This window comes from Vulpes lagopus, chromosome 6 (assembly GCF_018345385.1).
Source record: "Vulpes lagopus strain Blue_001 chromosome 6, ASM1834538v1, whole genome shotgun sequence".
NCBI classification, from domain to species: Eukaryota; Metazoa; Chordata; class Mammalia; order Carnivora; family Canidae; genus Vulpes; species Vulpes lagopus.
The window spans coordinates 44,797,888-44,817,354 of NC_054829.1; the positions used below are offsets into that span (position 1 = coordinate 44,797,888).

The following is a 19,467-nucleotide window of genomic DNA, read 5'->3' on the forward strand; positions in this document are numbered from 1 at the left end:
GTATTATTAAATTAATGTCATCTTATATATCCCTCTCAATTGTTTAATAGAAGGAAATAGGAAAGTACTGGCAAAATCAAATATATAAGTAATGCCTTATATTATTATTTTTTGCAGATTTTACTTCATTCATTTGTTTAACAAATTTATTCAGCAAAACTTTGTTAAACACCTACTCTTCCTAGGTATTATCCTAGGCAACAGGACCACAACACTGAACAAAACAGAGGAAAATCTCCTGCCTGTGTACAACTACAGCTGATGATGTCTTCCAGTTTCAATATATTTAGAGTTGGCATCTCTGTTGTCATAATGTGCATTTTTTATAAGTCAGCAGTAGACTCTCTATCAGAACTGAGTCCTCAGAAATATTTCAGTACATTGCAACCAGGAAAAGCTTCCTTAGCTTATTTTTGTCAAGCTGGTGAGTACTTTTTATATTCTACATGATTTTTGTGATGTTTCTATTGCTATTTAATCAGTGTTCTCAGTGGAAATTTATTGTTAGGATTAATATGTGCTATAAAGCTGCTACTAAAATATGTCTGCCTGAGTTTAAATGCTGATTGTGCCACTTTGTGATTTTGATCAAGTCACTTAGCCTCTTTGTGTTTTTGTTATCATCTATAATGAGGAAATAATACTTGCTTTGTAAATTTGTTGTGAGGATTAAATGAATTTACTCATGTGACTTGTCCATAATAAATACTAGATGAGAATTAATGATTAGTAGAATAACATCTGATTTCCATCTAGTCATTTCTGAAAGTATGCTTTTTGGTATTTTTGGTGAACAAATATCTTTAAAGTGTTTTAAAACTTTAAATGTAGTATTAGTAATGCTTTTGTTTAATACTCTACTGTAGCTGTACATTAATTATACTGATTAACCAGTGTAAGTATTGAACATAACTAAAGATTGTAATGGTCTCATTAAACCTGTATCCCTTAAAAAATATTATTCTTGGAATTAGTAAGTGAAATAAATCCACATTTCTGTTGACTCCCTTATAACTGTGGTTTGAAAAATAGTTTTTTAAAATCACTTTGAGGGGTGCCTGAGTGGCTAAGTCAGTTAAGTGTGGGACTCTTGATTTCAGCTCGGGTCATGATCTTAGGGTTGTGAGATCAATCCCCAATATGGGCTCCATGCTGGGTGTGGAGCCTGCTTGAATTTCTCTTCCTCTCCCGTTGCCCCTCCCCTCACTTGCATGTATGTTTTCTCTTTCTCTCATAAAAAAAGTTTTAAACTCATTTTGAAAGTTTTTTGCATGTGTACATGTGTGTTGTGTACATGGTATTAAACTTGGAAAAATAATGCCAAATGTTAGCTTTATTTTTTAAAGATTTTATCCATTTATTTGAGAGAGAGACAGGTAGTGACAGCAAGAGTACAAGCCAGGGAGGAGAGGGAGAAGCCAGCTTTGCGTTGAGCAGGGAGCCCAACATGGCACTTGATCTCAGGACACTGGGATCATGAGCTGAGCAGAAAGCAGACACCTAATGACTGAGCCACCTAGGAGCCCTTAGATGTCAAGAATAATGAGGCAATAGGAAATAAGGGTATAAATATATATAGGTATGTTTGCTGTATTATTTGTTGTTTTGTATACTTGTTAGGTGAACTAATCTATTTCATCTATGGTTTGCAGCTTTGGGCTTTAATTTTAAAAATTCGTCTTTCCTAAGGAGCGAGCCATAAAACATTCATAAAACCTTTCTTATTTTAGATTCTCCAAGAACCTCTATATTTCTTGAAGAACTGAATGAGGCTATTACACCTCTCCAGGACTATGGAATTTCAGTTGCAAAGGTAGAAAGACATTTTTGTTATTAAATTATTAGTGACAAACATTTGACAATTGTGTGACTAAAGGCTGAGTATCTAAATATACTTATGTTTCACACCTTTTTCCAAACTGGAAAAATAATTTTTCTACCCTTTTTATATGGAAAAAACAGAAGCGCAGAAAGATAGTTCCAGATTATTGGGTAAATTGGTACATGAAGGAAAAAAAGCTGTCAAAATTCTCTAGCTTAGAACTTAATTTATTTTGTAAACTGTTTTATTGAGGCTATGGTTCAGCTTTCAGTCCTATAGTTAGGCTTTTTTGTGTTGTTTTGCCTGACAAATTTAATAGATCTCCACATTCAACTATTTACCAAATTTCTATTAGCACAAACTAAGTTACCAAAATTGAGGTAGTTGAAGCATTTTTCCTTGTCTGTTCTTTTAAGTGTTTGTAATTGCTTATGTTGTAATTTTTCCTTTATTTTTAGAACAAAGTCAAAACAACCTAACTTGAAATGACATATTTAATTTTTTTCTCAAAAAATGTTCAAATTTGTCATTGAGTATTACTGAAAATCTCCACATGCATCATAGTTAGCTACCTGAGCTTTTCATTAACTTTAATCTTAGAATTTGTACCTCAGAAAATTGAATGATTAAAACCCAATGATTATTAAGTTATCTTAGATTAGAATCTACTTGACTTTCTGTGTACATTTATTCTTTCTTAGTTCATTAGCTTTCTACCTCTGAGAGATGGCCACTGTCCTACTTGGTCCCTGCAGCTAGAGTTCCTGGGGCGGGAAGCATAGGAAGGTTAACTAACCTTGACTATTAAAGGGAAGCTCTTTCCTCAACCCAGAGAACACATCTGACACCAAAGGTGTGAGTTTTCCACACCAGCTGTGGAAATAAGTTCTAGCACCAGCTGCCCACTTAGCCCAGATCTCACAGGTTGAGGACTAAGTCCTATAAGACTGCCCTCCACTTCGATGCCAGTCACAAGGAGTGATTCCCAGGTTACCTATAGCTTCTTTCTGACTCAAAGCTACAAATTGGGGGCTCTCACAACTCCCTCCTTGGGTTCAATAATTTGCTGGAATGGTTCACAGGATGAAGAGAACACTTTACTATTACTGGTTTATTATAAATGATAGAACTCTGGAACAGCCAAATGGACAAGATGTATAGGGCAAGGTCTGGAAGTCTTGAGCACAGGAGCTTCTGTCCTCTTGTAGTTTGGAGTGTCTCCCGTACATGGATGCGTTCACCATCCTGAAAGCTCTCCAGGCCCTATTGTTTAGGGTTTTTATGGGGGTCTATTACATGGGCATGATGGATTAAATCTTTGGCCACTGGTGATTAACTCAATTTCCAGCTCTGAGGATAGGAGGTGAGATAGAAAGTTCAACCTTCTAATCATGCGTTTGTCTTTTTGGTGAGCAGTCTCCCATCTCAAAGCTATATGGGGGACCCTAGGGATCAGTCACCTCATTAGCATGCAGAAAGATACTCTTAAACACTGCAGAGGTTTCCAAGGTCTTAGAAGCTCTCATATAAGAAACTGGGGTTAAAGATCAAATACTAGAATAAAAGATATTCCTCGCACTCCTGTCACTCAGGAAATAACAATATCAGAAACCAGGCGGAAAAAACCAATGATCTCTTCTTATTATATCACTGCAAAATACTTTAAGAAAATCTTTTAAGTCAATTCTGTATGTAACTTTTTGACTTTGAACAACTGATTATACTCCAGAATGATAATGGTGCTCATCTTTGAGGAACTTTTAATAAAATTCTACAGTTTACACATGAAATACTAGGTTGATATGACATTCAAAAGGGGTAGTCATGCTGTTTATCTAGTAACTAGTAACCATGTATCAACTAACTAACTAACAATAGAATATTAAGGTTCATGCCCAGGGTTTTGCCTTTATGAACTGACAAAACTTGGTCTTGATTTTACAGTTGAGGATGCTAAACTATGTGGAAAGGAGACTGGTGAATAAGACAGGCCTCTATTAAGGACTTAGCTCGCTCACTCTTTGGTCTGTAATAGATACTGGGTAAATGTTTATGACATTGAAATGAGCTGACTTTATTTAGTCTCTTAGATAGGTATATGACTAAGACTCAGTCTGTTTCCTTGAAGAATTTAGGTCTTAAATAGGGGAGAAAAAAAATACATTCACATTTCATTTCAGTAATTAGCAGAACATGATCATTGTGATACAAATAAAATGCCACTGAGGTTTAAAGGAAGGGCAGCTCATATCTAATTGTCAGGGCAGAAGGTCATGTATGGCATTGGGAAAGACTTGGCAAACAGTAGCATTTTGAGATTGTCCTTAAAAGTTAAGATTTCAAGAGGCAGACATAGATGAAAAAAACCCTAAAATCTAAATTGGACTAAATGATAAGACAGAAATCGCCATGCTGAGTATAATAACCAAACCCAACTCTGTACTATTTAGAAATGTATCTTGCAGTTCAGACATCTTTAAAGTAAATGAAGGAAAAAGATGTATCATGTAATTAATAACCAAAAGAAAGCTAGTGTAGCTATTTTACTGTATTGAAGCAGATTTTTTTAAAAAAGATTTTATTTATTTGAGAGAGAGAGAGAAAGCAAAAGCAGGATGAGAGGCAGAGGGAGAGGAAGAAACAGAATGCCTGCTGGGCAGGGAGCCTGATGCAGGGCTTGATCCCAGGACCCCAAGCTCATGATATGAGCTGAATGTAGCCGCTTAACAAACGGACTAACTCATCCAGGTGCACCTCAAAGCAGATTTTAAAACAAAAACCCTTTGAATCATCTTTGGCTTTTCATTTTGTCATAACTAATCCATCAATAAATCTTTAAGTTCTATTTTCAAAACTTCCCAAATCTGACCACTTCTTTCACCTCCACTTTGACCTTCCCCCCTTATCCAAACCTTCATCATTTCTCATCTGGTAAGCTACGGTAGTCTTCTTCTTCTTTTTTTTTTTTTAAGATTTTATTTATTTATTCATGAGACACACACACACACACACACACACACACAGAGAGAGAGAGAGAGAGAGAGAGAGAGAGAGGCAGAGACACAGGCAGAGGGAGAAGCAGGCTCCATGCAGGGAACCTGACATGGGATTCGATGCCGGGTCCCCAGGGTCACGCCCTGGGCTGATGGCGGCACTAAAGTGCTGAGCCACTCGGGCTGCCCCACTACAGTAGTCTTCTAATAATTGGCCTTTCTTTCTCCTTTTACTTTTGTCCCACTAAACTTTTCTCCACACATAAGTCAGATGTGTCAGGTCACTTTGCTACCCCTTCAGAAAGATTTCCCGTGAGATTTAGGATAAAATAGAAACTCTTCACTCTTTTGGACACTGGCTTCCTCTCTAATTGCATTTTTCATCCCTTTACCTTTCTCAGTTTTTTCTGGCACCTACAGGTCATCATTTTGTTACCTGAACCTGCTAGAAGTGTTATTTCCAAAAGGCCTTTTCAAATATTTCCCTTTCTGCTTAGAATTCCTCTCTTCCACACATTTATATAATCAGATGCATCATTCTATTCCTTCTGTTCTTTGTGCAAGTCCCACCCTCTCCCCCAAGCCTTCCTTGATTACCTATCTAAAATGTCTTGTCACGCAGTATCCCCTTACTATTTTTTCTTTATGGGACTTAGCACTACATATTAATTAGTTTTTAAAATTGTCTGTCTCTACTTTTAGAATGTAAGTTCTAAAGATAAAGATCTTTATTTGGAACTTAACTGTACCCCCAGTGACTAGAAGAGTGACTAACATATGGTAGGTGTTCATATATATGTTGCACGGGATGAATGGAAAAAAATCTATTGTCGTGATGTCAGCCATCCCCTATGCTCTGACTTTTAAAAATTCTTTCTGACATTCCATCTTTTTTGGTTGTAGCTGTATTTTGACTTTTTTTTTTCCTGTATTCTGACTTTTAATTCTAATTCTCTATTCTCAATATTTTTTGACTGTCCATTCTCTTGTAGCTTTTGAAAATAAATGTAGCTTTGCCAGTTGTCATTCTGCTCCCTCAAACTCCATTAAAATTAAATTGAACACACACAAAATCTTGAACCCATTAAAAAGACCAAAAACTTACAAAATGAAATAACTCTTTTTCTGCCAGCCTTGGTTTACGTTTTGTTGGTGGCTACCCATTGCCCCATCCTAAAACCTCTTCGTTCTCTTCATCTCTTTTCTTCCCCCTCTATCCCATACTCCATACATATGCTCAGTCTCCTCCCTAGTTCTACTTGCTCGATTGGTGAAAAGTCTCTTGAATTCTTTGTCCTCTTCTGCTTTACTTCAGATGCCAGTCATCCTTGCCCTTTATGATATCATATTCATTTAACCTGCTTCCTTATCTTTGTGCTCTCTTGCCTTCCATTGTACCTTCATGTTGCTGCCAGGATTATCCTTATATTTTTCACACAGAGTCTAGATTATAAACTATCAGGGACTGTCATGACTACCCTAACATCATCAATGACTCAGGTTCATTCTTTGTTTTACCATCCTCAGCAAGGGTTTCTCCTTTAAAGATGCTTTATGGTCCATGATTATTGCTGGTCCTCAGCTGCCTTGTCTGTTTTTTTGTCAGGAAGAAGTGGGAAAAGAGTATAAGTCAGCTCCATTTTAAGAACCGTCTGGAATCCAACCCCAGTAACTTCTAACACTATTGGGCCATCTGTAGCTGTTGGGGCGTCTGGAAAATTCTTTCATTGAGGCACTTGTGTTTAGGGAAGTTCTGTTAGTAAAACAAAAAGGAAGGATGGATTTTGGATAAGAAACCAGCAGTATCTGTATTCCAGATGCTGAGATGCTTTCATGCTCCCAGCTTGCAACTTACTTCTGCTTCTTGGCTTTTGCTCATGATTTTTTTGTCCTGCCTTATTGTTTCTTTCCTTTTCTACCTGGTTACCTCCTACTTGTTCTATAAGATTGAATTACATGTAAACTCTTAAGTATAATTAAATATAACTCTTAGATGTGGAAACAATTTCTTTCTCTGGGTTACCTTGAGCACTTGAATAAATGAGCAATTATAGGATATAAATCAGAAAGAAAAGTAAAATAAAAAATTTGACCTGGAGACAAACTACTGTTTCTCTAACCAAGAAACTTGACCTTTTGATATATACTCTAAACCTTAAATATAATCTTTTAAAGGTTAATTGTGTCAAAGAAGAAACATCAAGATACTGTGGAAAAGAAGAGGATTTGATGAAAGCATATTTATTCAGGTAAAGTATTTTTTTGAGTGTGATAGATACAAAGCTGTACTTCTAGAATATTAAAATGTATAACATATCACTAAGCCAGAATAAAGCTTTATGCAGTGAAGGCCATATGAAGTTTAGCAAACAGTCTAAGTCATAGATTTGTTACCTGCACTTTACCTTCCTTATCTATGAAATGAGATAAAATAGCTATAAAACCTACCTTACAGGCTTGTTTTGAATATTACGTGAGAATTCTTTTTTTTTTTTAAAGATTTTTAATTTATTTATTCATAGACACACACACACACACACACACACACAGAGGCAGAGACACAGGCAGAGGGAGAAGCAGGCACCATGCAGGGAGCCTGATGTGGAACTCTATCCAGGGTCTCCAGGATCAGGCCCTGAGCTGCAGGCGGCGCTAAACCGCTGTGCCACCGGGGCTGCCCCTACGTGAGAATTCTTATGTAAACTCCTACTGTAAGTGCTGGGAAAGTAAGCACTTAACAAATTTAGTGTTTTGAGTAGATCTGTCATGTCCATATTTGGGTGTGAAGGAAATGTATTTTTGAGAGATCTGCCAATGTCCCAGTTACAGATTCCCCTGCATTTTGATCTGCTAGTCTCTGAGGTTTCTCAAAGTCTTTTTCTCAAACTGTTGGGATTTGGCCTGAGAAGTGGGGGCAGAGTCTCTCTCCTCAGAGATCAACTGCTGAGGACACTTCTTTCTCTCTCCTACTTGTCTCCTCCCCAGCCCATTTAGGGAATGTATGTGTATGTGACTGGGAGTATGGTAGGAAGCCTTGTTGAGACTCCTGTGTTTTCCCAATCTTTTTGCCTAGCCCAGAGCCTAAGCTCTTCAAAGTCAACATATTTAGTGAGTGTATATTCAATAAATATTTGTGTGTGTTTTACAGTCAGCATGCTGGTAGGTGCATGAGATAATGGATAAATACCAAGGCTGAAACCTCAAAGGACTTATAACCTACCGTATTGGAGAGACAAGAAAAGTGAATTCCAAGGAAATATTTCTGTAATGCTTTTTAAATTTTTTTAATAGGGGCAACATCTTACTTAGAGAATTCCCTACTGATGTCTTGTTTGATGTGAATGCCATCGTTGCCCATGTTCTCTTGTAAGTACAGGGGGTACTCATTGATTTATTATTTATCTCTTGATTTCATTTTAGGCAATCACAATCCATTAAAATATTTTAGGGTTTTAACATTACATTTGTAGGCATTAATTTCACACAAAATTACTGATCTGTCTTTTCCCTACGTAGAGGATCTAAAATGTCTTGAATGGCAAAGGATACAAAAATATCTTTGTATAAAAGTAGGAGAGAACACAATCACATGATCATAGTATTGCTTTTGCTTTTGAATATACCTGTGGAGTAAGGATTTTACTAGGTAAGAAGCTAATCTTTGCTATTCTCACTGGGATTTTTAAAATATCTGGCATGCTTCTCATCCCAGTTTGATTTTTCTGGGGTCTGTAGTTCTGTGTCTACTCAGTAGGTGCAGAAACAGCGCCAGTAGTCCCAGAACACGTCTTAGTGTTTACAGAGAGTGAGACAGAGAGAGAAACAGAGAGAGAGAATATCTAAATTTAACTTTCCTGACATGGAATTTGGAAGCCTAGGATTTAGGCCTATGTGAAGTCCATTTGTGCAGTCTCCTCCTGGATGAAGTCTGATTACCTCTTCAGTGACAAAGTTTGAAGCCATGACTTCATTAGGGACACAAGTTTACATGAATCTTTCCAGTTTAATGTTGTGTTAGGGCTGCTGGCCACTAAGACCTTTGCTGACATTGAGTATCTTTGTTTTCTGCTTGGCTCTCCTCTTCCTTCTACTCTCTGACTGGATTCCCATAAAAATTGGGTGAAAGTTAAATGATAGGAAACTCAGAACTTACAGGTGAAAAGTTGTAGTTATCACTTTGCTAGTGGACACTTTTAAATGTTCCAGTACACATCATATATAAATGAAAAGTTTTTAGAAATTCCTGACAACCATGGAATCTGAGGCCTGTAGACTACGAAGCCAATTGTAAGAAGTGAATGGTGGTCTTTTCGAGATGAATTCCAAAAAACTGTTAGGCTGCATAGAGGCTTTTCCCTTAAAGAAGGGTGGCTGGCTGGCTTGAGGATTGGGGTCATAAAAAGGCTTAGCAAAAAGCCCCAGTAGTAGATATGATACTTGTTCTCGGGAAGCTACTGGTTTCTGCTGTTTTTACAGCAGGTATCTGATGATAGTCTTAGAGCCAGATATGAGGGTTGAAGAGATAGAGAAAGGAGATTCTTTGAAGGATAAGGATGTTATCCTTAGGTACTAAGATTGTCTTTGAGAAGTTTGATGGCAAATCCTGGACCAGCAGGTCCATGTTGGATAACCTGACAACAAGGTGGTTTTGAAACAGTAGGGCCTTAGTGTGGAGAGGCTGCCCGTGCTGGGAACTGGTTAGCTTGTGGGGCTTGTGTTATTCAATCCTGCTGTAGTGTCCTGTTCCTAGTGCTGTGTTAATGCTGATTCATAGAACACTAATTCCACAAATAGATGATTCCTCGTGTTCCTGCTATGTGCCAGATACTTGTTAGGCACTGGGGATACAGAATAGAAAAGGATATGGCTTCTGTTCTCTAGGAATTTAGTGTTTTGTTACACAGACATACAGAAACAGAAAATACTGTGTAGTAAGTAAATTGGTAGAAGTTTGTATGCCTGAGCGCTTAAGGATCCACAGCACAGGGAAGAGTTACCTGTGTCTAGAATGAGGGTGGGTATTTGTTAAGAATGCTTCCTGGTGGAGGTGGCATTTGGGATGAGTCTTAAAGGATAAGTGGCAGTTTGCTTGGTGAAGAAACAGAAGGTGGGGAAAGCAGAGGAAACTGTGACCAAAGGCATGGAGGTTAGAATAGTTTGGGGGAGTAGTTTTTTTTTTTTAATACTTTTTTTTTTTTTTTTTTTTTTAGTGATTTTATTGATTTATTAGAGAAAGAGAGAATGAGCAGGGGAAGATGCAGAGGGGGAAGCAGACTTCCTGCTGAAGAGGGAGCCTGACTTGGGACTCCATCCTAGGACCCCAGGATCATGACCTGAGCCAAAAGCAGACATTTAACTGACTGAGCCATCCAGGCACCCCTGGAGGTGGGGCGGGCAGGGGCAGTTTTTACTGGAGTATGAAATGGGAAACAGGAGATGACAGCAGAAAAGTAGGTATGGGGGTCAAATGGAAGGGATCTTTGTTTACCATGAGAAGAAGTTAAGGCTTTGGGGTAGGCCCTGAAGGGTGAGGAGGTTAGCTCCAGGCCAGAATACTTATGTGGCCTATGAGTCCTGCCCACAGGCAATTACAGGCTTTGTCTGGAAGGACTCATAGGGTAAAGGTGCCCTACCCACACCAGACTCGGTGCATATCCAGTGCATTGCAGTTTTATAGAGAAAATTGAGGTCCAAGATTTAGGGACATAGGCCAGACATGCTCCTATGTAACCTGTATTTTTAGCTCAAGTGTCTCCATTCAGAGGCCTCATTATAAGAAAAGACCTTGACAGAGGCACCTCCCAGGTGCTTCTGCTAAGACCTCCTTATCAGGGGTCTTTGATTGAGGCACTTTTCTCCACTTAGTATCTTTCCTCTTCTGGCTCTTCTCCCTTTCTTTCTCCTCAGCCCATGAGTTCATAGAGTCAAGAGCCTTTGTTTGGGGCTCCTTTAAATGAGATGCTCCCCTGCACCTGCACTGCACCCCCTTGACTTTTGCCTAATGCTGGCCAATGGTGGGTGGGGCAAGGAATAGAATATTGTAGAACTGTTGCCTCACTTTTGGCCCCTGGCTTGTACTACCACAGTGAGTGAATAAAGGCTTGATTGTTAAATATGGCTCACTGTCCTGACCACCTCAACAAGTGATTGCTCCACAGAGGATTGTAGGTAGATAAGTGATATAATCAGATTAGTACTCGAAAGCTCTTTCTGGTGGACATGAGATAGATTTGTGAAGTCCAAGCACACATAGAAATCATTGTGTGTCTATTATATGATTTAGGGAGGTAAAATAGAGATAGCAAAGAGGAGATTTTCTTTTTAATGCTTAGAAGGTGAAATTAACTGGATTTGGTAAGAGCTAATTTGGTAACAGTCAGCAAAACTACAAACTTGAAATTAATCCCTAATCTCTTCTTTTCTGTCTTTCCAATCCTACTCAACCCTGAATCCTCTCTGACCAACATCTGAAGTAGGCAAGGAAGAAGAACAGATTTACAGGGGAAGAGGAGTTGACTTTAACAAGGGGAATGCCCATCGGATGTGAGTCTCCAATAGGCAGCTGTGGGATTTTGAACTGAGGAGTACAGATGTAGGTATAGTCAACATACAGGTTATCCAGGTAGCACCTTACACAACACCAGCACTTATGGGAAAAAGAAACTGAGTTGGGGGGGAAATAAATGTCAAGGAAATAAAATTGCAAAAAGCCAATGTCCCCATTTTAATTTAAAATGTAAGAAAAATGACTTTGGAATATATTACAAAAATTCTCTGTAGTGATATTTAGAATGTTGAAGAACTGTGTTTAATAGTGTGCCATATCCTAGCTACACCTTCCAAATAACCATGAGGAAAAACGATACCTTTCAATTTGTCATCCTACTTTTATGTGCTAAAACCATCAATTTGAAATATCTAGTGCCTAGCAAGCAGTTTCCCTGTCCTGTACTCTTTTGTAGTTGCATACTATTCATTGAAATGGACCTGAACATTTGGAATTTGATTTGGAATCTTGTGCCCATTTTTCTGTCATATTTGAACTGTATTAGCTTCTGATACTTTTTTTTTTTAAAGATTTATTTTAGAGAGCACACATGCAAGTGAGTGAGGGGAGGGCCTGAGGGAGAGAATCTTCAAGCAGACTCCCTGCTGAGTAGGCAGTCTATCCCATGAGATCACAATCTGAGCCAAAACCTAGAGTCAGAGACTTAACACATTGAGTCATCCAGGTGTCTTAGATACCTTCTTTATATGAAGGAGAAACAAACTACATTTCCCCCCAAGTTGTCATTTATCATCTAAATTTCTCTATTCTTTTTTTTTTTTTTTAAGATTTTACTTATTTGAGAGAGAAAGCTCACAAGAGGAAGAGGAGGGCAGAGAGAGAGAGAGAGAGAGAGAAAATTTCAAGGGGACTCTGCCCTGAGTGCAGAGCCCCATGCAGGGCTTGATCTCACAACCCTGAGACCATGACCTGAGCTGAAATCAAGAGTTGGATGTTTCACCAGTTGAACTACCAAAGCACCCCTGAATTTCCCTATTCCTTAAAGAATTATCTGGTCAAATTTATCTTTTCTCTTCAGAATTGTAGAATTTGAGTTTTACTGTGGTCTTATACCATAGTTTTGAAGGCATCTATTCATTTAGAAAATTAGAGATTTTGTTTATTTATACATTTTTCCAGGTTTATTTATTTATTTTCAAATTTTTATTTAAATTCCAGTTAACATACAGTGTAATATTAGTTTCAGTCTTATATTAGTTTCATTAAATATGTAATTTAGTGATTCATAACTTACATATAACACCCAGTGCTCAGCATAACAAGTGCCTTCCTTAATACCCATCCCCTGTCTAGCCCATCCTCCGCCCACCTTCCTCTATCAATCCTCAGTTTTGTTCTCTATAAGGTCTGTCTTATGGTTTGCCTCTCCTTTTTTGCTCCTGTGTTCATTTGTTTTGTTTCTTAAATTACACAGATGAGTGAGATCATACAGCATTTGTCTTTTTCTAACTGACTTTTTTTCTTAGCATAATAATACACTCTGGGTCCATCCATATTGTTGCAAATAGCAAGATGTCATTCTTTTTGATGGCTGAGTAATATTCCATTGTATATATCTACCATATCTTCTTTATTCATTCATCAGTTGATGGATATTTGGGTTCTTTCTATAATTTACCTGTTGTTAATGCTGCCATAAATACTGGGGCACCTGTAACCCTTCAAATCAGTATTTTTGTATCCTTTGGGTAAATACTTAGTAGTGAAATTGCTGAATCTTAGGGTAGTTCTATTTTTAAGTTTCTGAGGAACCTCCATACCATTTACCAGAGTGGCTGTATTAGTTTGCATTCTCATCAACAGTGTAAGAGGGTTCCCCTTTCTCTGCATCCTTGCCAACACTGTTGTTTCCTGTGTTGTTAATTTTAGCCATTCTGATAGGTATGAGATATTGCAGTTTCGGTTTGTATTTCCCTGATGATGAGTGATGTTAAACATCTTTTCATGTCTGTTAGCCATCTGGATGTCTTCTTTGGGAAAATGTCTATTCATGCCTTCTGCCCATTTCTTAACTGGATTGTTTTTTATTTTTTATTTTTTATTTTTTATTTTTTTTTTTTTGATTGTTTTTTAGATGTTGAATTTGTTAAGTTCTTTTTAGAATTTGGATATTAATCTTTTATCAGACATGCAATTTGCAAATACCTTCTCCCACTGTGTAGGCTGCCTTTTAGTTTTGTTGATGGTTTCCATTGCTGTGCAGAAATTTTTTATCTTGATGAAGTCCCAATAGTTAATTTTTGCTTTTCTTTCCCTTGCCTCCAGAGATGTATCTAGTAGGAAGTTGCTATGGCTGAGGTCAAAGAGGTTAGTGCCTATGTTCTCCTCTAGGAGTTTGATGGTTTCCTATCTCACATTTAGGTCTTTTGTCCATTTTGAATTTTATTTGGGTATGGTGTAAGTGATCAGTTTAATTCTTCTGCATATTGCTGTCCAGTTTTCCCAACAGCATTTGTTGAAGAAACTGTATTTTTTCCATTGGATATTCTTTCCTGCTTTGTTGAAGATTAGTTGACAATATAGTTGTAAGTCCATTTCTGGGTTTTCTATTCTGTTCCTTTGATCTGTGTATCTGTTTCTGTGTCTGTACCATACTGTCGTGATGACTGTAGCTTTGTAATATAACTTGAGGTTCAGAATTATGATGCTTTGGGTATTCGAGGTCTTTTGTGGTCCCATACACATTTTAGGATTGTTTGTTCGAATTCTGTGAAAAATACTGGTGAGTATTTTGATAGAGATTGTATTAAATGTATAGATTGCTTTGGGTAGTGTAGACATTTTAACAATATTTGTTCTTCCAATCTCTGAGCATGGAATGTTTTTTCCATTTCTTTATGCCGTCTCTAATGTCTTTTATCAGTGTTCTGTAGTTTTCAGAGTACAGATCTTTTACCTTTTTGGTTAGGTTTATTCCTAAGTATCTTATTATTTTGGTGTAATTGTAAATGGGATTGATTCCTTGATTTCTTTTTCTAGGGCTTCATTATTGGCATATAGAAATGCAACAGAATTCTGTACATTGACTTTGTATATTGTGACTTTACTGAATTTGTATATTAGTTCTTGCAGTTTTTTTGGTGGAGTCTTATGGGTTTTCTACATAGAGTGTCATGTCATCTGCAGATAGTGAATTTGACTTCTTCCTTACCAATTTGGATGCCTTTTGTTGTTGTTGTCTGTTTGCTGAGGGGCTAGAATTTCCATTATGTTAAATAACAGTGGTGAGAGTGGACACCTCTGTCTTGTTCCTGACCATAGCTCTCATTTTTTCCCCATTGAGAATGATATTAGCTGTGGATCATTTATATATAGCCTTTATGATGTTGAGGTATATTCCATTTATCCCTATTTTGTTGAGGGTTTTTATCAGGAAGGAATGCTGTACTTTGTCAGATGCTTTTTCTATATCGAGAGGATCATATGGTTCTTATCCTTTCTTTTATTAATGTGGTATATCACAATTGATTCACAAATATTGAACCACCTCTGCAACTTCATAATCTCTTATAATTGTTTATATTTCTGTTGTGTTGATTGTGATCTCTCCTCTTTCATTCATGATTTTATTCATTTGTGTCTTTTTTCTTGGCTAGGGGTTTATATTGATAAATTTTCTTAATTTTATGATTTTGTTAATTTTTTCAAAGACTCAGCTCCTGGTTTTCATTGGTGTGTTTCTTTTTGTTTCTATTTCATTTATTTCTGCTCTCATCTTTATTATTTCCCTTCTTCTTGCTTTAGGCTTCATTTGTTTTTCTTTTTCTAGCTCCTTTAGATGTAAGTGTAGGTTGCATATTTGAGATTTTGCTTCTTGAGGTAGGTCTGTATTGCTATATACTTTCCTCTTAGGACCCTTTTGATGTATCCCAAAGGTTTTGGGCCATCGTCTTTCACTTTCATTATTTCTATGTATTTTTTTTTATTCTTTAATTTCCTGATTGACCCATTCATTTTTTTATTCTTCTTTTTTAAGTAGAGCCCAATGTGGGGTTGAACTCATAATTCTGAGGTCAGGACCTGAGCTGAGATCAGGATGCCTGCCTGGCTTGGTGGTTGAACATCTGCCTTTAGCTCACGTTGTGGTCCCAGAGTCCTGGGATTGAGTCCTGCATCGGGCTCCCCACAGGAAGCCTGTTTCTCCCTCTGCCTATCTCTCTTCTGGGTCTCTCATGAATGAATAAATAAAATCTTTTTTTAAAAAAACAAACAAAACAAAGACCTGAGCTGAGATCAGGAGCAGATGCTTAACCTATTGAGCCACCCAGGCGCCCTTACTCATTCATTCTTTAGTAGGATGTTCTTTAGCCTCCATGTACTTGTGGTCTTTCCAAGTTTTTTTCTTTTGGTTGACTTCAGGTTTTATAGCATTGTGATCAGAAAATATGATCTCAGTCTTTTTGTACTCATTCAGCCTGATTTGTGAACTAGTATGTGATCGATTCTGGAGAAGGGCCCATGTGCACTTGAAAAGAATGTGTATTCTGCTGCTCTGGGCCTAAATGTTTCGAATATATCTGTTAAGTCCATCTGGTCAAATAAACCTTCTGCCCCCTTTCTCTCTCTTCTTTTTCTGGGACTTCTATGATACAAATATTATTATGTTTTATGGAGTCTCTGAATTCCCTAAGTCTACATTTGTGATCTAATATTTTTATTTTCAGCTTCATTATTTTCCATAATTTTATCTTCTGTATCACTTTCTTGTTCTTCTGCTTCTTCCATCCTGTGGTCCTTCCATCCAGTCAGTTTTGCATCTCAGTTATTACAGTTTTCATTTTGGCCTGACTAGGTTTTAGGTCTTTTGTCTCTTCGGTAAGGGTATCCCTGGTATCTTCTATACTTTTGTCAAGCCCAGGTAGTATCTTTATGATTGTTGCTTTACATTCTGGATCAGACATATTACTTATATCTGTTTTGATTAGATTCCTGGCCATGACCATTTTTTGTTCTTCCTTTTAGGTCCTCTGTCTTGGCATTTTTTTTTTTTTTATTTTTTATTTTTTTTTTATTTATTTATGATAGTCACAGAGAGAGAGAGAGAGGCAGAGACACAGGCAGAGGGAGAAGCGGGCTCCATGCACCGGGAACCCGATGTGGGATTCGATCCCGGGTCTCCAGGATCGCGCCCTGGGCCAAAGGCAGGCGCCAAACCGCTGCGCCACCCAGGGATCCCTGTCTTGGCATTTTGTCCAGGTTTCTGTCTTCTTTGTGTTAGGAAAGCCTGTTATATTTACTGTTACTGAGAGTAATGGTTTTATGAAGAAGAAGTCCTATACTGTCCAGGGCCTGGTGCTTTAGTAAGTGTTTCAGAGTGTGCACTGGGCTACTGTGTTTTGGCACCTCTTTTCCTCAGGTCAGTTTTCTGCACAGTTACATCTTGCCTGCATTGGGGAGTGTTTGGACCTTGGCCAGAGTGTGGTGAGTTTTAACTAGTTGTATTCTGATCTGCTTGTTAAAAGAGACCTGATGCTATTTCCACTAGAGTGGAAACTTTGTGGAACTTTATGGTTGGTAGATGTGGTACGTAGGGGGTGGGGGGTTTGTGCTGGTCTTCTTGGGAAGGGGCTGCCATACTGGTTCTTAGGCACACTTGCCCAAGAAAGCAGCACCAGCAGAGCAGAGGGAATGGGTTTGGCATAAACCATTTAGGCTACCACTTTTGGCACTTTGCTGCTTACTGAAATTAGTTTATGCTGAGGGGTAGGGGAGGGAAATGGGGCCAGGCCCCTCCCTTATCCCTAGAGATGGGAGTTCAAGCCTGTCACTGTCCAGGAACCCCTCCCAGAAGAGCAGAGAATCTCCCCTTAGTGTGTCCCAGGCATCCCTCAAATCCCTACCTTTACCCTGTCTGTGTCTTGCCTGTCAACCTGATCATATAGTGCACCTTGGGGTCTATCATAGGCAGGTGGGATGAATTTTAAAACTCCAAACTTTAGAGACCTGGTGCAGCAGGGACCTGTGTTGGTTCTCCAGGAGAGGGTCTCACTGTGCTGGGGGTGATGCAGGTTTGTCCCAAAGGGTAGATACGCCAAAGTGCGGGGGTTTGGAGTTTGGTGTAAAACATAGCAAAGAGCCAGTGTCCAGATTAGCTTCCCTCAGAAGGTGTCTTTGCAGCTATGCTGAGACACAGAGGAAGAAAAGATGCTCTCCCAGATGTGCTCCAAGAAGGAGAACTGTCTCTCCCAGTGCATCCCAGGCCATCCTCAGATCACAGGCTATCTGATCTCCTTCTCTACAGGAGAACTTCAGTGCTTGCCAGGCTCCATACCGGCTTTGCTGTGGATAGCTAAAGCTCCAGTCTTTTGAGTCCCACTGGTTGTAAAAATTCACAAAAATCAGTTTTCCCAGTCAGTGGCTCTGGGGAAGTGTTTTCCTAATGCAATCTCCTGTGCACTCCTTTCTGTCTGTCTGTCTCTCCCTCTCCCTCCTATCTGTGAGCAGGGCTCTGTCCCCTCTGCAGCACCCATGATCTGTTTCTCTCCCCAAACCACATCTCTGCATCTCCTACCTTCTATGATATGTCCTCTTCTCTCCCTCTATTTGTACAGTTTGTTCTGTCAGTCCTCAGATTTCTTGGGTATTTAGAATGATTTGATCTTTATATAATAGTTTCATTAGCTGTGTTTGAGAGATGAGGCAAGCCTAGGGTCCTCCTACTACTCTGCTCTTAGCTCTTCCTCCATTTTTTCTAGTTTTAGAGTTTTTGTCCTTAACAACTTGACTAAAGAGAAGAATTAGTTAGTCAAACCTAGGTTCTGCAATTTGTAAATTTCTCCCCATGGTGCTGGGAATTAACTCTATTTGAGATATAGTGATGAGTGTACACACACTACTACTAGTCTCTTACTCTTCCAATTTAGAGGAGACTGGACTATTTTTTAAAAGATTGTATTTATTTTAGAGAGCATGCATGAGTATGATCAGTGGGGAGGGGAATAGAGGATGGGAGAAGGACAATTAGACTTTGTGTTAAGTGCAGAGCCTGATGTGGGTCTTGACCTCATGACTCTGAGATCATAACCTGAGCCAAAACCAAGAAGTGGATGCCCAACCAACTGTGCCACCCAGGTGCCCCTTAATTTTCTTTTTTTTTTTTTTTGAGTAATTTTAGATTCAGAGAAAATTGAGCACATAGTGCAGAGAATTCTGGTATGACTCTCTTCTCTTCTTTACTCAGTTTCCCTTATTGTTAACACTTTGCATTAGTATGGTACATTTGTTATAATCAATGAACCAGTATCAGTACCTTATTAACAAAAGCACCTAGTTTACAGTAGGATTCAGGCTTTCTGTTGTACAGTTCTGTGAATTTTGACAAATGTGTAATGACACATATTCACCATTATGGTATCAAACAGAATAGTTTCATTAGCCTAAAAAAATCTCATACTTCACCTATTTATCCCTCCCACTCATCTTTTTACAGTCTCTGTAGTTTTGCCTTTTCCAGAGTGTCATATAGTTGGAATAATACAGATGTAGATTTTCAGATTAACTTCTCTTACTTAGCAACATGTATTTAAGGTTCTTCTATGTCTTTTCATGGTTTGATCGCTCATTTTTAAAAAAAATTTTAATTCCAGCGTAGTTAACATACAGTGCTATATTAGTTTCAGGTGTACAATATATTGATTCAGTAATTCTGTACATCACCCAGTGCTCATCACAAGTGCACTCCCTTAATCCTCATTACCTATTTTACTTGTCTTTCCTCCTACCTCACCTCTGGTAACCATCAATTTGTTCTCTATAGTTAAGAGTCTGTTTCTTGGTTTGTTTCTCTTTTTTTTCCTTTGCTCATTTTTTTTTTTTTTTGGTTTGTTTCTTAAATTCTACGTATGACTGAAATCATATGGTATTTGTCTTTCTCTGACTGACTTATTTCATTTAGCATTATATTCTCTAGCTCTATGTTGTTGCAAATGGCAAGATTTCATACTTTTTTATGGATAAAATAACATTCCATTGTATATATATACCAATCTTTATCTATTCATCTATGGATGGACACAGACTGTTTCCATAATTTGGCTCATGTAAATAATGCTGCAATAAATATCAGGGGGGCATGTATCCTTTTG

General features: G+C 38.1%; 1 protein-coding gene and 1 pseudogene across 4 annotated transcripts in view; both read left to right on the forward strand.

Moving 5' to 3' along the window:
* The window catches only part of TXNDC16 (thioredoxin domain containing 16), a 134,709-nt gene that overhangs the window by 9,544 nt on the left and 105,698 nt on the right, over window positions 1–19,467 (forward strand). For 3 of the 4 annotated variants that reach the window (XM_041759405.1, XM_041759404.1, XM_041759408.1), the window contains exons 3-6: window positions 186–424; window positions 1,731–1,813; window positions 6,991–7,064; window positions 8,107–8,181. In XM_041759405.1, the coding sequence (XP_041615339.1) occupies window positions 186–424; window positions 1,731–1,813; window positions 6,991–7,064; window positions 8,107–8,181 (471 nt within the window). Of the gene's footprint in view, window positions 1–117; window positions 425–1,730; window positions 1,814–6,990; window positions 7,065–8,106; window positions 8,182–19,467 lie in introns of all 4 variants that reach the window. The other variant, XM_041759406.1, reaches the window with a different exon arrangement.
* The window catches only part of LOC121493285, a 30,768-nt pseudogene continuing 20,368 nt past the window's right edge, over window positions 9,068–19,467 (forward strand).